General features: G+C 41.5%; 1 protein-coding gene across 2 annotated transcripts; it reads right to left on the bottom strand.

Annotated features, from left to right (window-relative positions):
- Positions 1-6,320: 6,320 nt before the first annotated feature.
- zgc:64051 (leukocyte surface antigen CD53) lies at positions 6,321-14,977 on the bottom strand. Of its 2 annotated transcripts, none has more exons than XM_060906700.1 (8): positions 14,878-14,977; positions 13,670-13,743; positions 11,245-11,433; positions 10,267-10,341; positions 8,910-9,008; positions 8,724-8,822; positions 8,558-8,641; positions 6,321-6,773 (listed from the first exon to the last, which is right to left on the bottom strand). In XM_060906700.1, the coding sequence occupies exons 2-8, from the start codon at positions 13,724-13,726 to the stop codon at positions 6,705-6,707; spliced, it is 672 nt and encodes a 223-aa protein (XP_060762683.1). In that variant the 5' UTR covers positions 13,727-13,743; positions 14,878-14,977; the 3' UTR covers positions 6,321-6,704. The 2 variants fall into 2 exon arrangements, with proteins under 2 accessions (XP_060762683.1, XP_060762684.1); XM_060906701.1 differs by having other exon boundaries at positions 14,862-14,952.
- Positions 14,978-18,561: the final 3,584 nt, after the last annotated feature.

Genomic DNA, 18,561 nt, shown 5'->3' with positions numbered 1-18,561 from the left:
TGCAAATCGACTGGTGTATAGTTATAATTAACACTCAAGTTTATTGACGAGCTATCAGAAATCCTCGCCGCCGGCACCGTACCTCCTTGTCACGGGGTTCGGCTGCACGCTGTTGTTGCGGTAGGTAATTGTAGGTGTGAAATAATATGTTCTCTGAAAGGTTTATTAGTTTGAGATTCGGAAAAGATTTCGGTTTGCGTCGAGCTGAAGCGTGAGCTCATGACAAAACTGTTCCTGTTTCATTAGTTATCAAGGGTTTTACATGATTAGGACAAATCAGTTAATTATCCCGTTTATGGAATTTGGGTCAAATATAATGATTAAAAACGTAATGTCGTTTTAGTCACAGCAATGCTGATATTAGTTTCTGATAGCTGGTGAAATGGCAGTGGACTGTTCGATGTTAGATGATTTTCATCCTCGTAGCTATTATTATAATTGTTAATTCTCAAGATGAGTATCTTTTTTTCCCATATTTCAATGCTGCTTTTTTTTTTTTTTTTTTAAAAGCTGTTCTCAGACTCCTTACCCAGACAACGCGGTTTTACGTTCAGGACTTCCCCGGCGCTGTTTTTTATAACGTAAACAAATTGGATCGCATGCTGAGAAGCGTTGTGTTCGAATCGGTTTCTTGTGCCCATGGACGTATTGCCGTGGTCACTTCGAAGCAAAATTATAGGACCGTGTCGGACAACAGCGTGCGTGTTTGTTGCGTGGCGATTAAAATCAGCTTACTTCAGTTAAATCCTTCACGTGGTTTCTTTAGACGAGCTGAGAAAACCTGAAAAACACCGGCACAACATCGTAACGCAAAAAGTACCTGAACCTCGCACAAGCATTTTGATTTAATATCCTGGAGCCACATTCTTACTGTATTGCAGGCAAGGGGAAAAAAAAAATTCATCGACTCGCCAGACTTCCATATACATCCTTCACTTGCTGATCATGGTTTTGATTTTCAAAACAACTCAACCCGGCTTTTACTAATCACGTTCTCAAGTGTGTGTGGGGTGGGGGTGTGGGGAAGAGATTGTAACAATTCATAAATCTGGCATTATTTCTTCTCGCATTTGTTAAGCGATTTGTCCGAAGAATGGAGCCGCCACAGAGAAACGGATTGTTACGACAGCAGATTAAACACATTATACAGTTCTGTTTGACAGTCAAAACTAAACCGCTATTGCAGACTTGCACATTGAAACAAATAAAAAGAGAGTTTGAGTTTTTATCTTGAAACTAAAAGCTTCTTAAAGACAGCTCGTCCGTTTTCATGACCTCGGTCAGTGGGTGTGGCTTTATCTGTAGTAGATTTTCAAAAATTTTTTTATTTGAAGGCCTTTTTTAAAAAAAATATAAACAGCTGGCCATCTGAAGCACACAACACAATACAGTTACAAGAAACTTTACAAAAGGCATCAAACTCCACTTTAACATGTTTGCTGTCAGGAACCGCGGAGGGAAAACGGGTCAAACTCTAAACTCAATCCACAGTTGTTTTTCTTCACAAAGCAGAACACAACGATCAACTTTTGTTCAAGGTTTTTTGTTTTTTTTTTGGTTTGTTTTTTTGCATATTTTAGGTGAATTGCAATTAATTTTTTTGTGTATAGTTGAAGAGGTATAAGGGGGTGTTTAAAGTTTGCAATAAATGTACTCTGCTGTGTACAGTTACATTTTTGTGGGTTTTTTTTTTTTTTTTTTTAGTTTTACTTTTAAATTGTACTTATTTTTTTGCGTAACGATTTCCAAAAGAACAAAATTATTTTAAAAACCGTCAAAGGAAATCTTAGTATTTTTTTAGGGTTATTATTTTTATTTGGTCTTAAAATTATGGAGGAGACAGGATTTTATTCTTAAAATAAAATGGTGGAATCATGATGAATTACAGTTGTGCTCTTTTGTTTTCTGATTTTTTTTTTTTGTAAATGGCCAAAAGCTGAAAGTAATATACGTTAATGATTATTTTCAATCTGTGTTATGAGTGATTCCACGCTTACGGGTACTGAAATGGGGACATGAACTTATTTTTAACTAGACAGGGACACTCTAACGAGTGCAAACCCCGCCTTTTCCCTATTAAAATACATTGGGCGAAAATTTAGAAGTTCTGCCATGACCTTGACCTTTGACCTCCAAAATTTAATGGTTTCCTTCCTGGGTGATTGGCAACACATGTACAAAATTTGGTCCAAATCGATCCATTGGTTCTTGAGATATCTTGCAGACCGACAGACAGATATACACACACACACAGACTGACGCAGGTGAAAATAATAACCCCTCCGACTACTGTCGGCGGGGTTAAAAATTCACCTAAAACCATTTCTTTTTTTACCATCAGGTAACAAAACATGTAATCTTTAATGAATGATATGTTAAAAGATAACTTTAATTTTCTGAGATGTAATAAAAACATATTTATATGCCAAAGTCAGAACGTAACAGAAGTGTTGTGGACATATATATTCTCAATTTTGACAATGTAGAATTATTTTATAACTGTATTTTATTATGTATAGATAAAGTAATGATATATTAGAATATAACAGTGAGGGGTTTTTTTTTAATGTAGCAATCTACATCAGCTTTTTTTTAATAATGTTTGACACCAATAGAATGACATTGTCTGATACAAAAATGTAAAAAGACTGGTTGGCTTTTTGAAACATAGGAAGGTGATGTTTTAGCAAATATAATTAATAAACGTGTAGTAGAATAAACATACACATTCTTTCAATAAGATTAACATGGTATATAGCTAGATTGTAATTAATTTGTAACAGACGCGAGATGGACAATCGTAACAGAAGTAATGTAACAAACATCATTTTGGAACTCGTAGGCTTGACTTTGGCATATAAATATGTTTTTATTACATCTCAGAAAATTAAAGTTATCTTTTAACATATCATTCATTAAAGATTACATGTTTTGTGACCTGATGGTAAAAAAAGAAATGGTTTTAGGTGAATTTTTAAAAATAAGTTCATGTCCCCATTTCAGTACCCATAAGCGTGGAATCACTCTTATAAGGAATAAAAAAAAAAAAAAATCTCTGGGGGTACATGAGAGTTTTCCCAAGCCCACATGCTGCTTCCAACTAGTCAGAATGCTGGTGACCCAGTTACAGCTGAAGGCAGGACCCTGTCATAGACCCCGGGTAGTCAAGGTGCAAGAGTAGGTAGTATAATCCCCGATCAAGTGATCTGTTTGACCAATTGGCAAATTACTGGGGGGTCCAGTGAGGTCTCTGTAATGTACTATCGATGGTCCAATGGCAGTCTTTTAAAAGAATGGTCCTTGGAGATGGTCATTTCCTGTGCAGATGGAAGAGCAGTTGGCAGACCACACACGGTACTTGGGGCACCTGTGTTGGCCAGAGTTCCACATGTGACTTTCCCTTGCTTACTGTCTCAAACTAGTCAGAATGCTGGTGACCTGTTTACAGGTGGAGGCAGGAGCATATCTTTGACCCCTGGGTCGGCAAGGTGCTAGAGGAGGTAACCCCAAATTAACGGTTTTATCACCTGACCTATTTGGCCAACTGTCAAATTCCTGGGGGTCTATTGAGATCTTTGTAATGCCCTTCAAATTGGCTAATAACAATCTTTTAAAAGAACAGCCCCTGGAGAAGAGCAGTGTGCAGAACACAGATCCCTGAGTGGGTCCCACATGTGAATTTTGGCTGCCTTGCCTGCTGCCTCCACCCAGTCGGAAAGCTGGTGATCCAGTTCCAGGAGGAGGCATAGACCCTGGCTAGTCATGGTGCAAGAGTAAGAATTGTAACCCCATAATTGACCGTCATCAACTGATCTATTTGACCAATTGGTAAATTACACAGTCAAGCCTCTGTCCTTCAAATGTTCTCATAACCACATAGGTCAGAGAGACCAGCTTGGGTTTATAAAGACTTGAAGTAGCGTGGGTTTTTTGGAACAGAAGTTATTTTGGAAAGTTGGAACCAGAAGGTCTCCAGTGGCATGTTGAAAATATGTGTGAAGGCAAGGACCAGCTGGTTGGCACGGACTTTAAGGTAAGAGGAATAAACATGGTCAGGTCTGGATGCTTTCCTGGTCTTCAGTCTTTCAGTGTTGCCTCACCCTGTTCAATTCCGATGGTAGTTTTGGGACAAGTAGGCATCATCAGAATATAGAACTGCATTTCCTGAAGGCGTTTATGAGCTTTGTAACTACAAACTGCAAGTTGTTGTCTTCCTTGCATTGCTAAATGAAGAGGCAGCCATCAGTGAAATATTTCCCACTTTCAAACAAAGTGAAACTCGAACCGCTTCTCTAAATGATTAAATAAGCCAATTAAAGAAGTAGGTACAGTGGTGCTTGAAAGTTTGTGAACCCTTTAGAATTTTCTATATTTCTGCATAAATATGACCTAAAACATCAGATTTTCACACAAGTCCTAAAAGTAGATAAAGAGAACCCAGCTAAACAAATGAAACAAAAATATTATACTTGGTCATTTATTTATTGAGGAAAATGATCCAACATTACATATGTGAGTGGCAAAAGTATGTGAACCTCTAGGATTAGCAGTTAATTTGAAGGTGAAATTCGAGTCAGGTGTTTTCAATCAATGGGACGACCATCAGGTGTGAGTGGGCACTCTGTTTTATTTAAAGAACAGGGATCTATTGAAGTCTGATCTTCACAACATGTTTGTGGAAGTGTATCATGGCACGACAAAGGAGATTTCTGAGGACCTCAGAAAAAGTGTTGATGCTCATCAGGCTGGAAAAGGTTACAAAACCATCTCTAAAGAGTTTGGACTCCGCCAATCCACAGTCAGACAGATTGTGTACAAATGAAGGAAATTCAAAACCATTGTTACCCTCCCCAGGAGTGGTCAACCAACAAAGATCACTCCAAGAGCAAGGTGTGTAATAGTCGGCGAGGTCACAAAGGACCCCAGGGTAACTTCTAAGCAACTGAAGGCCTCTCTCACATTGGCTAATGTTCATGAGTCCACCATCAGGAGAACACTGAACAACAATGGTGTGCATGGCAGGGTTGCAAGGAGAAAGCCACTGCTCTCCAAAAAGAACATTGCTGCTCATCTGCAGTTTGCTAAAGATCATGTGGACAAGCCAGAAGGCTATTGGAAAAATGTTTTGTGGATGGATGAGACCAAAATAGAACTTTTTGGTTTAAATGAAAAGCGTTATGTTTGGAGAAAGGAAAACACTGCATTCCAGCATAAGAACCTTATCCCATCTGTGAATCATGGTGGTGGTAGTATCATGGTTGGGGCCTGTTTTACTGCATCTAGGCCAGGACGGCTTGCCATCGTTGATGGAACAACGAATTCTGAATTAAACCAGCAAATTCTAAAGGAAAATGTCAGGACATCTGTCCATGAACTGAATCTCAAGAGAAGGTGGGTCATGCAGCAAAACAACGACCCTAAGCACACAAGTCGTTCTACCAAAGAATGGTTAAAGAAGAATAAAGTGAATGTTTTGGAATGGCCAAGTCAAAGTCCTGACCTTAATCCAATGGAAATGTTGTGGAAGGACCTGAAGCGAGCAGTTCATGTGAGGAAACCCACCAACATCCCAGAGTTGAAGCTGTTCTGTACGGAGGAATGGGCTAAAATTCCTCCAAGCCGGTGTGCAGGACTGATCAACAGTTACCGCAAACGTTTAGTTGCAGTTATTGCTGCACAAGGGGGTCACATACTTTTTGCCACTCACAGATATGTAATATTGGATCATTTTCCTCAACAAATAAATGACCAAGTATAATATTTTTGTCTCATTTGTTTAACTGGGTTCTCTTTATCTATGTTTAGGCCTTGTGTGAAAATCTGATGTTGTTTTAAGTCATATGGGTTCACAAACTTTCAAGCACCACTGTACTTGACCAAAATATCACTGCATGCTTTTGTTTTTCACCCAAAAAGTTTATTTTTTTGGCAAGCAGGAAGTCACAAGGTGCAGCAGTTAGCACAGCAATCCTGGACGCGATATAGGAAAAGAACATGAATCATTTTAATGTGCTCAGATATTTAAGATTACATTAAAGTTAAAAAAAGCAGCATGTTTAGCATGGTACATAAATTTGTACAACTACAGTTTTAAAAAAGGCAATCCGGGGACTTTTTGGGATATTAGACGGCTATTTTGATCCATTCCAGTGTGTGTGTGTGGACTTTTGGTCATGGAAGGGAGTTTCCTTACACCACAATGTAACATGAAGTTAAATTTAGCACTGAAAAGCTAATCCCGCTCATAAAAGTGCTTCTGTTAAAGACTGCAACATGTGCTGATGTCAATTTTTCACTTAAACATCGTCAAGATAGCGGAGTTCACTTAAAAGCTCAATGGCATTTTATTAAAAAAACAAAACAAAAAAAGTGTGGTCCAGCCTGTTATTGCACTCTGTTAAAGATGAAAGGCAACATCTTATCGCTACAGTTTACCATGTATCCAGCCACATGTGCATTTTCTGTACATACACATTTACGAAAATGCGATCTTTATTTGACAAAAAAAAACATCTATAGGCATCAACATGTATCACGTTCATGTTGTATATGTCAGAACAGTAATCTAGACGAGTGTCACGAAGTTTAATGATGAAATTATGAAAGTATAATAGTATAAATGGAAGCCAAGCTTTCTTGTCCACTCTCTTCCGATCTTCTGACTGGCTCTCTCTTCTGCATTGTGGGAAAACTGACACGGCTGTTCACTTGTAGCCAAGTCCAGTTTTGCTGATGTGGCAAAACAGTGTCATGGAGAAGCACATACCCAAAACCTACAGCCAGAAAGACAGAGAGCACTAAATGAGCAGAGGAAGAATAGCTGAATGGAAGCGAGAGATCCAAATTAACCCAAATTAATAGCAGTACTTTAGATTACGTTGAATAATCCACTGTATACCACATCGCTGTTCAATTCTCATTGGTTAACATTCCCGTGCTATAAGAAGTGTAACGCACTTTGGGTCAACCTGTTTTTGGAAAATAATCACTTTTTCAGTGATCTCTGCCATTGGTGATGTTCCTTCTTTTAAAGAAATGTTTGGGTGGAACATTGGTTTCCAAATTTACATCGGTGTCAAAAATGCTTCTTGAGTAATAGGCTAATGTTGCTAACAAGTAACAAGAGTCTTATCTTACCAGTCAGGAAAAAAAAAAAATAAGCACATCTTACTGAGGCGGCACGGTGGTGTAGTGGTTAGCGCTGTCGCCTCACAGCAAGAAGGTCCGGGTTCGAGCCCCGTGGCCGACGAGGGCCTTTCTGTGCGGAGTTTGCATGTTCTCCCCGTGTCCGTGTGGGTTTCCTCCGGGTGCTCCGGTTTCCCCCACAGTCCAAAGACATGCAGGTTAGGTTAACTGGTGACTCTAAATTGACCGTAGGTGTGAATGTGAGTGTGAATGGTTGTCTGTGTCTATGTGTCAGCCCTGTGATGACCTGGCGACTTGTCCAGGGTGTACCCCGCCTTTCGCCCGTAGTCAGCTGGGATAGGCTCCAGCTTGCCTGCGACCCTGTAGAACAGGATAAAGCGGCTAGAGATAATGAGATAAGACATCTTATTGATGGCTTTGAGCCACCTGATACGGAGGAACGAACCCCAAAAGCGTTCAGGTGAAATAAGAGCAAACTGGTGCAACTGATATTTCTGATTCAGGTTCTTTAACATCGTGAAGACTTGTTAGAATGTTGTCAGTTTTCTCGCATTTAGAAAGTTTGTACAAGCTATACACGAGTCAATACATGGAGCTAAATCATGACAACAGATATCTTTGCTATCTCTTTTACTTGGTAACGTTGGGTGGGTATATTGACATCGCTACCACAGCTGTCACTGACCAACTTCTGGACACTTTTATTGCCAAAAGTTTGTGGGCATGACTATCACACCCATATCTGTGTGTTAAACATCCCTTTTCAGATCTCCACTTTTCTGGGAAGGCTTTCCACTTGGTTTTTAAACATGGCTGTGGGGATTTGTGATCATTCAGCCGCAGGAGCATTAATGAGGTCAGGAACTGAGGAGGCCTGGGGTGCAGCCGGTGTTCCAGTTCATCCCAAAGGTGTTCAGTCAGGGCTCTGTACAGGACACTCAACTTCTTCCACTCCAACTTTGGCAAGCCATGTCTTCATGGAGCTTGCTTTGTGCACAGGAGCCTTGTCATGCCTCAGGAACAGGTTTGGGCCTCTTAGTTCCAGTGAAGGGAAATTGCAATTTGACGGAATGCAACGATATTCTAAACAATCATGTGGCAACAGTTTGTGGAAGAACCATATACAGGAGTCATGGTCAAGTGTCTCCAAACTTTTGGTCATGTAGTGTTTGTCTAAAAGCACACAATGTGCTAAATGCTGTCAACATACGGAATCTTAATCAGAATCTGAACACTCATCCGCTGACTTTTATCTAAAACCTTGAGATGATATTTTATCTCAAAGGTCTTATTACTGGACGCGTTTCTGTCCACTTGCTTGGAAATGTGCTTCCAAACAACACACCCTTTTGAAACCCAAGCTTTTATTGTCTTATTCAGAATTTCACTCATAAATAACGGTGGTTTGTACCTCAATGCTGCAGATGATGATGACTGTGATCCCAGTTCCTAGAAGATTGCTTTCAAACCAGTTCTTCAGTTTCACATAGCAGCCCTACAGCCATACACAAAGCATCCTTTTTACATTTACACTTATTCCCACGTTACAAACAGATACAATGAGAAAGTTGGCATACCTCTTTCCAGTATTTGGCTTGACATGGTGTTGATTGGCAACATGAAGTGGGCACAGAGGATTCCCAGTCCGCTGAGCTGTTTATGCCACAGCACTTGAACTACAGCCATGTAGGAAAGACCAAAGTTCTCAGTAGGCCTCATTATGTGCGCCATTTTGTTATTCCTCAAATGTTATTATCACTTACAGTCTTCTGAATGATGTTCCAGTCAATGGTGGTGCTTTCATTTTTAGTCCTGACTTGCTGCATGCTGTTCTTCAGGTCCTTTTCGATGTACTGGTCAATCTACGAGCAGTACAAAGTCTACGATGAGTCTTTATTCGGCTCAAGGCATTCAGCCTGTGTTCTTGTCTCTAGTCTAGACATTAAGTTCATTTTTTGAAAATAACATCGCGAATTAGCATCATCCATCCATCCATTATCTGTAGCCGCTTATCCTGTTCTACAGGGTCGCAGGCAAGCTGGAGCCTATCCCAGCTGACTACGGGCGAGAGGCAGGGTACACCCTGGACATAGACACAGACAACCATTCACATTCACACCTACGGTTAATTTAGAGTCACCAGTTAACCTAACCTGCATGTCTTTGGACTGTGGGGGAAACCGGAGCACCCGGAGGAAACCCACGCGGACACGGGGAGAACATGCAAACTCCACACAGAAAGGCCCTCACCAGCCGCTGGGCTCGAACCCGGACCTTCTTGCTGTGAGGCGACAGCGCTAACCACTACACCACCGTGCCGCCCAGAATTAGCATCATGGTGACGCCAAAACAATATCGCGAACTGAGTTTTTTTTTTTTTCCTCTTTTCGTGTACCCCTATTCCTAACAACAACAAAACAGAAACATGGAATCAATACATTTCCTTTCAGCCAAAAACTGGACAAAATGTGCATGCTTTCAAAACAAAACGCACCCCGACAGTTACATTTATCGGCATAACGTTGTAGGTCCAAAGTTCAAAGGCAAGTTAAGAATCGACAAAGTACAAAACAAACATAAAGCTGGAATACACACTGTTAACTGAGACTGATGTTTGGTAAGATTGATCCATTACATGTTGCCAACACAGTCCATTTTATATTCTTATAATGCAATGGCAGGGCGGCACGGTGGTGTAGCGGTTAGCGCTGTCGCCTCACAGCAAGAAGGTCCGGGTTCGAGCCCCGTGGCCGGCGAGGGCCTTTCTGTGTGGAGTTTGCATGTTCTCCCCGTGTCCGCGTGGGTTTCCTCCGGGTGCTCCGGTTTCCCCCACAGTCCAAAGACATGCAGGTTAGGTTAACTGGTGACTCTAAATTGTCCGTAGGTGTGAATGTGAGTGTGAATGGTTGTCTGTGTCTATGTGTCAGCCCTGTGATGACCTGGTGACTTGTCCAGGGTGTACCCCGCCTTTCGCCCGTAGTCAGCTGGGATAGGCTCCAGCTTGCTTGCGACCCTGTAGAACAGGATAAAGCTGCTAGAGATGATGAGATGAGATCTGATTTGCTGTTTGATAAAATATGTTTTGTTCACTTTGAGTCATCTGAAAAAAAGTTTTCTTACATCCTTCTCGTACAAGAGCAGGAGGCAGGCCACGATCAGCTCGGCCAACATCAGCAGGAACAAGAGAATGAAAAACTGGAAGCAAAGAGTTCAGACATAAATGGAATTACCAAACAATATTTTCTGATAGATATTTTTTTAATTCATAATGCATAAGGGGAAAAAAACACCTTAAAACCCCGTATATACAGTACTGTAATATTCCTAGCACTAAGTTGTTCAGCAACACGCGGACTTTCCAAGGTTTCTTTGGATAGATAGGACTTCATCAGTCTCTGTCTCATGACCTGAGTTAAGATCAGTGGGAAAATAATTGCTGATTCTTGTTGGGTTTGGCTGCCAGTTTGTGTGTGTGTTTTTGCATCGTAAGCAAGAATGGTAAATTCACTGAGACTGTGCGTGTGAAGGGAAGTTAGCTCCTGGTGTGTCAGAGTTGACTTGAGGTTTTGTTCGATGTTTTGGCCTTGTTCAAAGCTGACTTAATAAAATAAACCAAACGGCAAGAACGCCGCGATGATATTTAGTTCATTTTTTTGTTATCTGTGCTTCATCATTCCTGATCCTATCGACCATGATATTTATGTTTTCTGAAAGTATGAAGTAGCGCTGGAAAAGTAGCCTATATTCCTGGCAGAAAACGCTAAACAAATCCAAACCGAAAACTCATCTGTCTGCTGCGACACACATTACACTTTTCCAGTCAGTGATGAAACAGCTAGCAATTAGTATTCAGCTAGTTGTTCGAGGATTATGCTCGCTAACATGTCATGGATTTGATTAAAACTGTTGTTAATTCACACTAATTTGCCATGAAGAAATAAAATCAGTTATTCTTACTTTAAACTCGAGTGAATAATTTGAAGCTGCACTTCAGTTCTAGTACTTTTAGCACATAATTTGAAAGGAAGCAACTCATAAAAACTTTTCTGACACTGATCTTTGACTCTGGTCTTCGTTTGGAGTAGCGTTAAGACTTACGGAAATCAACAGGCAGCGGTTTTCCTTAAGAGCCCCCAGGAAACCAAGGAAGGACACGCAGGTGACGAATATGCCGATGACGAAGACCACGCTGGCCAAGTTCACGACTGGCAAGGACGGGAAGATGGACATGTACTTGGACGTGGTGCTCATGTAGATCCCCAATCCAAAGATGGCAGCTCCGCAGAGCTGCAATCATCACAGACAGCTGTGTGAAAATCTCAGCATGGTCAACTTGGTGCTTGCATTTACATCCATCTCCATTGGAGTAGCTATAAATCATCGATCTATGGCTACTTCACTGTCTCTCGAAGACAAATAACAGAGCATCTGTGAAAATGTCCTGTTACAACACTGACGCTGGAGACTCCTTCGATAAACGCTAAGTAAACAAGTCCTGAAAGAACATTTCACAGCGGGAGCATTTGTAAAGCCATTCATCATTACATCTGGATTGTACCAAGCGCTCTCGATGCAAGTCACTCTGAATTGGCTGTTACTATAGAAACAATAACGCTAACCTAAGGTTAATATAAACCTGTGATTTGGTGTCCATGAGTAGGAAATGAATCAACACCTTCTGGCCAATCAGAATCGACAATTCAACAGCGCTGTGGTATAAATATCGTTAATCGAACAAGGTTGGGTTTTTGTAGTTTTTCAGAAGTTTAGATGGTACAACCCCAATTCCAAAAAAGTTGGGACAAAGTACAAATTGTAAATAAAAACGGAATGCAATGATGTGGGAGTTTCAAAATTCCATATTTTATTCAGAATAGAACATAGATGACGTATCAAATGTTTAAACTGAGAAAATGTATCATTTAAAGAGAAAAATTAGGTGATTTTAAATTTCATGACAACAACACATCTCAAAAAAGTTGGGACAAGGCCATGTTTCCCACTGTGAGACATCCCCTTTTCTCTTTACAACAGTCTGTAAACGTCTGGGGACTGAGGAGACAAGTTGCTCAAGTTTAGGGATAGGAATGTTAACCCATTCTTGTCTAATGTAGGATTCTAGTTGCTCAACTGTCTTAGGTCTTTTTTGTCGTATCTTCCGTTTTATGATGCGCCAAACGTTTTCTATGGGTGAAAGATCTGGACTGCAGGCTGGCCAGTTCAGTACCCGGACCCTTCTTCTACGCAGCCATGATGCTGTAATTGATGCAGTGTGTGGTTTGGCATTGTCATGTTGGAAAATGCAAGGTCTTCCCTGAAAGAGACGTCGTCTGGATGGGAGCATATGTTGCTCTAGAACCTGGATATACCTTTCAGCATTGATGGCGTCTTTCCAGATGTGTAAGCTGCCCATGCCACATGCACTAATGCAACCCCATACCATCAGAGATGCAGGCTTCTGAACTGAGCGCTGATAACAACTTGGGTTGTCCTTCTCCTCTTTAGTCCGAATGGCACGGCGTCCCTGATTTCCATAAAGAACTTCAAATTTTGATTCGTCTGACCACAGAACAGTTTTCCACTTTGCCACAGTCCATTTTAAATGAGCCTTGGCCCAGAGAAGACGTCTGCGCTTCTGGATCGTGTTTAGATACGGCTTCTTCTTTGAACTATAGAGTTTTAGCTGGCAACGGCGGATGGCACGGTGAATTGTGTTCACAGATAATGTTCTCTGGAAATATTCCTGAGCCCATTTTGTGATTTCCAATACAGAAGCATGCCTGTATGTGATGCAGTGCAGTATGGTTTTCCGGCCTTGACCCTTACGCACAGAGATTCTTCCAGACTCTCTGAATCTTTTGATGATATTATGCACTGTAGATGCTGATATGTTCAAACTCTTTGCAATTTTACACTGTCGAACTCCTTTCTGATATTGCTCCACTATTTGTCGGCGCAGAATTAGGGGGATTGGTGATCCTCTTCCCATCTTTACTTCTGAGAGCCGCTGCCACTCCAAGATGCTCTTTTTATACCCAGTCATGTTAATGACCTATTGCCAATTGACCTAATGAGTTGCAATTTGGTCCTCCAGCTGTTCCTTTTTTGTACCTTTAACTTTTCCAGCCTCTTATTGCCCCTGTCCCAACTTTTTTGAGATGTGTTGCTGTCATGAAATTTCAAATGAGCCAATATTTGGCATGAAATTTCAAAATGTCTGACTTTCGACATTTGATATGTTGTTTATGTTCTATTGTGAATACAATATCAGTTTTTGAGATTTTGTAAATTATTGCATTCCGTTTTTATTTACAGTTTGTACTTTGTCCCAACTTTTTTGGAATCGGGGTTGTAAATAAGAGGAACATCAATGTGTGAAACCTGATAAAGTTAGCAGCTGACCATCTTGGGTGGAAAATTATGAACTGGAAATAGTCAGACACCTTCACAGTCAAGTACTCGTACTGTACAGATCCTCTCTCTCTTTCTGTGTGTGTGTGCGTGTGTTAGAACTGATACATACGAAGAAGACGAAGTTCACCACACACATGGTGTATTTTAGGCACTTCAAGCACGACATATTTCCTTTTGTGGATCCTAGACAGACAAGCAGACAGAGAGACAGACATTTATTTATATCTCTTTCATCCTGTCGCACCCAAAAGTATTGGCACCCTTGGCAACCATCCACTCCAACGATAAGCTTTATTGGAACAACTTTTCTTTAAATTCTGCTTTTAACCATGACCTGTTCATGTCCGTGGCATAAATACGATGTTGCGTACTTGCAAAAAAAAAAAAACCTTTATCACGAGGAATGAAATGACAGAACTTTTAAGCATAATTTTTCTGTAGCAGAAAACTTAAGCCTGACGTTTGACCTTGAAGACTCCTTCCATAAACATAAACATCTCCTTACAGAAAGCTTGACTACAGTAATTAGTTAGTTAGTTCATTCATTAATTAGACATTTCTTTGTTTTAAAAAAAAAATTCCAGCACTATGATCAGAGTGGCTGTTGTAGGAATGTCAAGTAGTGTTAATAATGTCGCCAAATCAAGGGAGTTATAATTAAAGCTGCTCATGTGCAAATAAAAATGGAACAGCATATGTCATGTGTAACCAACGCAGACTTCTAACTTCCTCTTTCTGATACGAGTCCATGTCTCTCAAAACCAGTGACATACACTTCCTGTGTACGTTTCCGAGAAACAAAGACGTTGACATGAATCATCGTGAGCTGTTAATGCTTCAAAATACAAAAGAATTTTAGTCCCAAACCATTTAAATCGATTCTTAATATTCCCTGAAACGTATTTGGAACGAACTTTACGAAATTGTAAGTGAAGGAAACCATAAATGAAACGAAAGACCCGTTTGCTGAACGTTTTTTTGGGGGGGGTTCCTTCACAACATTTACCTTTTCTTTTAGTTTGTCATCAAGAGCTCTTTCATTATGATCAAATTGTCACTTTTAAACTGTAGTTTATTCTGTACGTTTGTTTTTAATCTTTAGGATTAAAGTTCACTTGAGGTCCTGTTTCGATTTGTCGTTAAAATGTCCACTTTTGCTATTACAGAGTGGCAGAGTTTGTGCCTCAAATTCGGTCTCTGTGTAAATTGTATCAGCTCTTACATCACCTCAGTTTCAAATAAAACATATCTAGTTTCTTTGCTGAGTGAGGAAGTAAATTCGCCAATCATATTCCAATTACCTTTTATTTCGCTTACCTGGACTGGATGAAAACACTCTCCTTTCGTCCTTGTGATCGCTCAATCTCTGTCCAGCTGTGCGACAGAACACATATGCTCACTGCACTTCCTCTTTCTGCAGCTTTTCCACTTCTGATTCGGGGTCAGATCCTCCTCAGCGTCAGCGTCATACTTTCAGAACGACAAAACTGAGCTCAGATCAGTCAAAATAAAATTTACCGCCAACACACATCACTCAGTGTCGTACGAAAATGCAAACAGTGATGCGTGCAACATGGAAAATTAAGGATAACTCATGAATCATGGCCCCTGGGCCTCCATAGGAGCACAAGCAGTTATGTTTTACTGCTTCCTTGAATAGTATGAAAGGTTAATAGTGATATGAGCAGCATGCACCAAGTACAGCGTGGAAAACCACAGCACCACCGCATGCACTGTGTGCGCATGCAGCTGTGGAGGTGTAAAAGCATTGTTAAATTCGTGTGAGAATGAAACCCGAAGCATACAGAAGTGTTATATTTATTCATTTGGCAGACCGGAATACACGCACCCAATTTAGCTAACAAGTACATAACTGCTACATCGTGCAAACGGCAAAGCCAAATCATCACGCACTATTAAAACGGCAGAATAAATGGTTTTAGATCAATATAGTTTCATACACATTTCGAATAAAGAAATATTACATCACATAAGACTAGGCTTTGGAGTGAGAATGCTGTGTAACATTTTATTAGAGCCAAAACTACGTGACCGAGCTTGTACTGTATGTCTCAAGCTACAATGTGCTACAGTGGTGCTTGAAAGTTTGTGAACCCTTTAGAATTTTCTAGATTTCTGCATAAATATGACCGAAAACAACATCAGATTTTCACACAAGTCCTCAAAATAGATAAAGAGAACCCAGTTAAACAAATGAGACAAGAATATTATACTTGGTCATTTATTTATTGAGGAAAATGATCCAATATTACATATCTGTGAGTGGCAAAAGTATGTGAGCCTTTGCTTTCAGTATCTGGTGTGACCCCCTTGTGCAGCAATAACTGCAACTAAACGTTTGCGGTAACTGTCGATCAGTCCTGCACACCAGCTTGGAGGAATTTTAGCCCGTTCCTCTGTACAGAACAGCTTCAACTCTGGGATGTTGGTGGGTTTCTTCACATGAACTGCTCACTTCAGGTCCTTCCTGGAGCTGACTGAGCACTGCTCGTGCGGTGACCGGTGGCACCAAGAGCAGCAGTTTTTACTTGTTGTATGTGTTTTTTACGTTGTTTTTTGGAATACTCTGGCGGACTGTCTATTGGGATATTTTTGACAACCTGTGCCAGCTTAAAGTGATTATAGAGACTGTTGGGTGCTGTTGGAGGGTGTTGCAGCACGGAAGCTAACAAGGCTAGTGCTAGCTTATACGATTTCGACGATGGATTGTTCATGGATCCTGTGGATTACGGTGCCCCTGCTGTACTGGATGATCGATCTATTCCGTTTATCAAGTGGATACAGCCTCCCAGATATACAGCGGATTACATACCCCAGGGACCTGCTCTTGCAGCTGCGGCTGCAATCCGACCAAGTTGTTTTCACAGAGGAGCTACCGGAGGTGATACAACGTAAACACTCGCCTGGACATTTCACGCTACACCGAAAGAAAAAGGTAACACGGAGGGGGAAGAAAAAGGCAGGAGTCAGGGCTAGACTGAAGCGGGGAAAAGTGAAACATCGGACTCTCCCGTCAGTTATTCTCGCTAATGTTAGCTCACTGCGTAACAAAACTGACGAACTGCAAGCAAACATTAACCATTTGTACGAATATCGGACGGCATCAGTCCTCGCATTTACAGAGACATGGTTAAATGAAAATGACAGTACTGATGCCCTGCACATAGATGGCTTTGGTCCCCCCATAAGGCTGGACAGAGACTCTGGACTGACTGGAAAGCATCATGGTGGGGGGGTCTGCATTTACATCAACACACACTGGTGTTCATCTGTGGTGGTCAGGGAAAAACTGTGCAACACCGATATTGAACTGCTGGCTATCTCCCTTCGTCCATTCTACCTTCCACGTGAATTTCCACAAATATTCATTATCCTGGTCTACATCCATCCCAAAGCGAAAGCTTCTGCCGCTATTGAATATGTCAAGAACACTATGAACAGGTTAGAATCTGTTTCTCCAGATGCTCCCAAATTTCTAATGGGTGACTTTAACCACCTGTTCACTTGACAGAACACTTAAAGGGTTTGACCAGTATATCAACTGTACCACACGACATGGCAAGATACTAGACAAATGCTATGGTTCTATCCCAAATGCATACAGAGCTGTCCCGCTCCCCCGCCCCCAGGCTCTGCTGACCATAATAGCATTCTGCTTGCTCCTGCTTACCTTCCTGTAGTCAAAAGGTCAGACAAAATTACTAAGAACATCAAGCAATGGACTCCAGACAGTATTGATAGATTACAGGACTGCCTTGAAACTACTGACTGGAATTCTCTTCTGACCTCCAGTAACATCGATGAACAGGTAGACACAGTGTCGGAATACATCTCTTTCTGTGTGGACAGTATAATCCCAACCAGAACTATCACAGTATTTCCCAACAATAAACCCTGGGTTACTAAAGATCTGAAACAAGTACTGAATAAGAAAAAGAGGATTTTCTTCACTGGCTCGGAGGAGGAAAAGAAAGAGGTTACTTGTGAGGTCAAGCGTGCCATTAAAAAAGCCAAGCTGGACTATAAAAACAAAGTGGAGGCCTCTTTTACCCAGGGGAATCTCCGCTCCGCCTGGCAGGGCCTGAAGAACATGGCAGCTGTGAATTGCACAGCATCCAGTCACAAACCCATCCAGGTTGATGGCTGCAGCGTAACATCTCTACCCAATGACCTCAACTCTTTCTTTTCAAGATTCGAAAAAAACAATACCACAGAGCTAAATTCCATCATCTCCTCACTCCAGCCTGGTGACTCTACTATCACCTTCAGCAGGGAAGAGGTGGTGAGAGCCCTCAAGAGAACCAAAATCATCACTGCCACTGGACCCGACAACATCTGTGGGCGAACCCTAAAGCACTGCGCTGAGCAGCTGGGGGAGGTATTCCAGCAGCTCTTCCAGACCTCCATGAACTGCAGCACAGTGCCCCGGAAGTGGAAACAATCCACGATCATCCCCATCCCCAAGAAGGGCCCCACTAAGGTGCTGAATGATCTGAGGCCAGTGGCAATGACTTCCCTGGTGATGAAGACGATGGAGAGGATTATTAAAAACTACATCACCAGGTCTGTTGAGCCTCTGATGGATCCACTGCAGTTCGCATACAGGGCCGGCAGGGGAGTGGATGATGCCAAGATATTCATCCTGGAGACCATCCACTCACATCTGGAGACCCCCAACACCATCGCCAGGCTCCTGTTTGCAGACTTCTCATCTGCCTTTAACACCATGCAGCCACACATCCTCGCCGAGAAGTTAATGACCCGCTTTAACTTGGACTACCGGGTTATTATGTGGGTTATTGACTTCCTTACCAACCGGCCACAGAGGGTGTTTGTTAATGGATCCTACTCTGACATCCTCCACTGGCTCCCCACAGGGCTGTGTCCTATCGCCCCTGCTTTACATCCTCTACACCGATGATTGCAGGTCCACTCAGCCAGACTGTCATCTGGTGAAATTTGCGGACGACACAGTCCTGC

This window comes from Neoarius graeffei, chromosome 24 (assembly GCF_027579695.1).
Source record: "Neoarius graeffei isolate fNeoGra1 chromosome 24, fNeoGra1.pri, whole genome shotgun sequence".
NCBI lineage: Eukaryota > Metazoa > Chordata > Actinopteri > Siluriformes > Ariidae > Neoarius > Neoarius graeffei.
The sequence above is the reverse complement of the archived record's forward strand: the minus strand, read 5'-3'. Positions and strand labels throughout refer to the sequence as shown.

Coding starts and splice junctions, on each gene's coding strand:
- zgc:64051 (XM_060906700.1), bottom strand. CDS start 13,726: ATGTCGTGCTTGAAGTGCCTAAAATACACCATGTGTGTGGTGAACTTC. Junction 10,342..11,244: donor ACCGCTGCCTGTTGATTTCC/GTAAGTCTTAAC, acceptor CTTTGCTTCCAG/TTTTTCATTCTCTTGTTCCT. Junction 6,774..8,557: donor TCATCATCTGCAGCATTGAG/GTACAAACCACC, acceptor TTCTGGCTGTAG/GTTTTGGGTATGTGCTTCTC.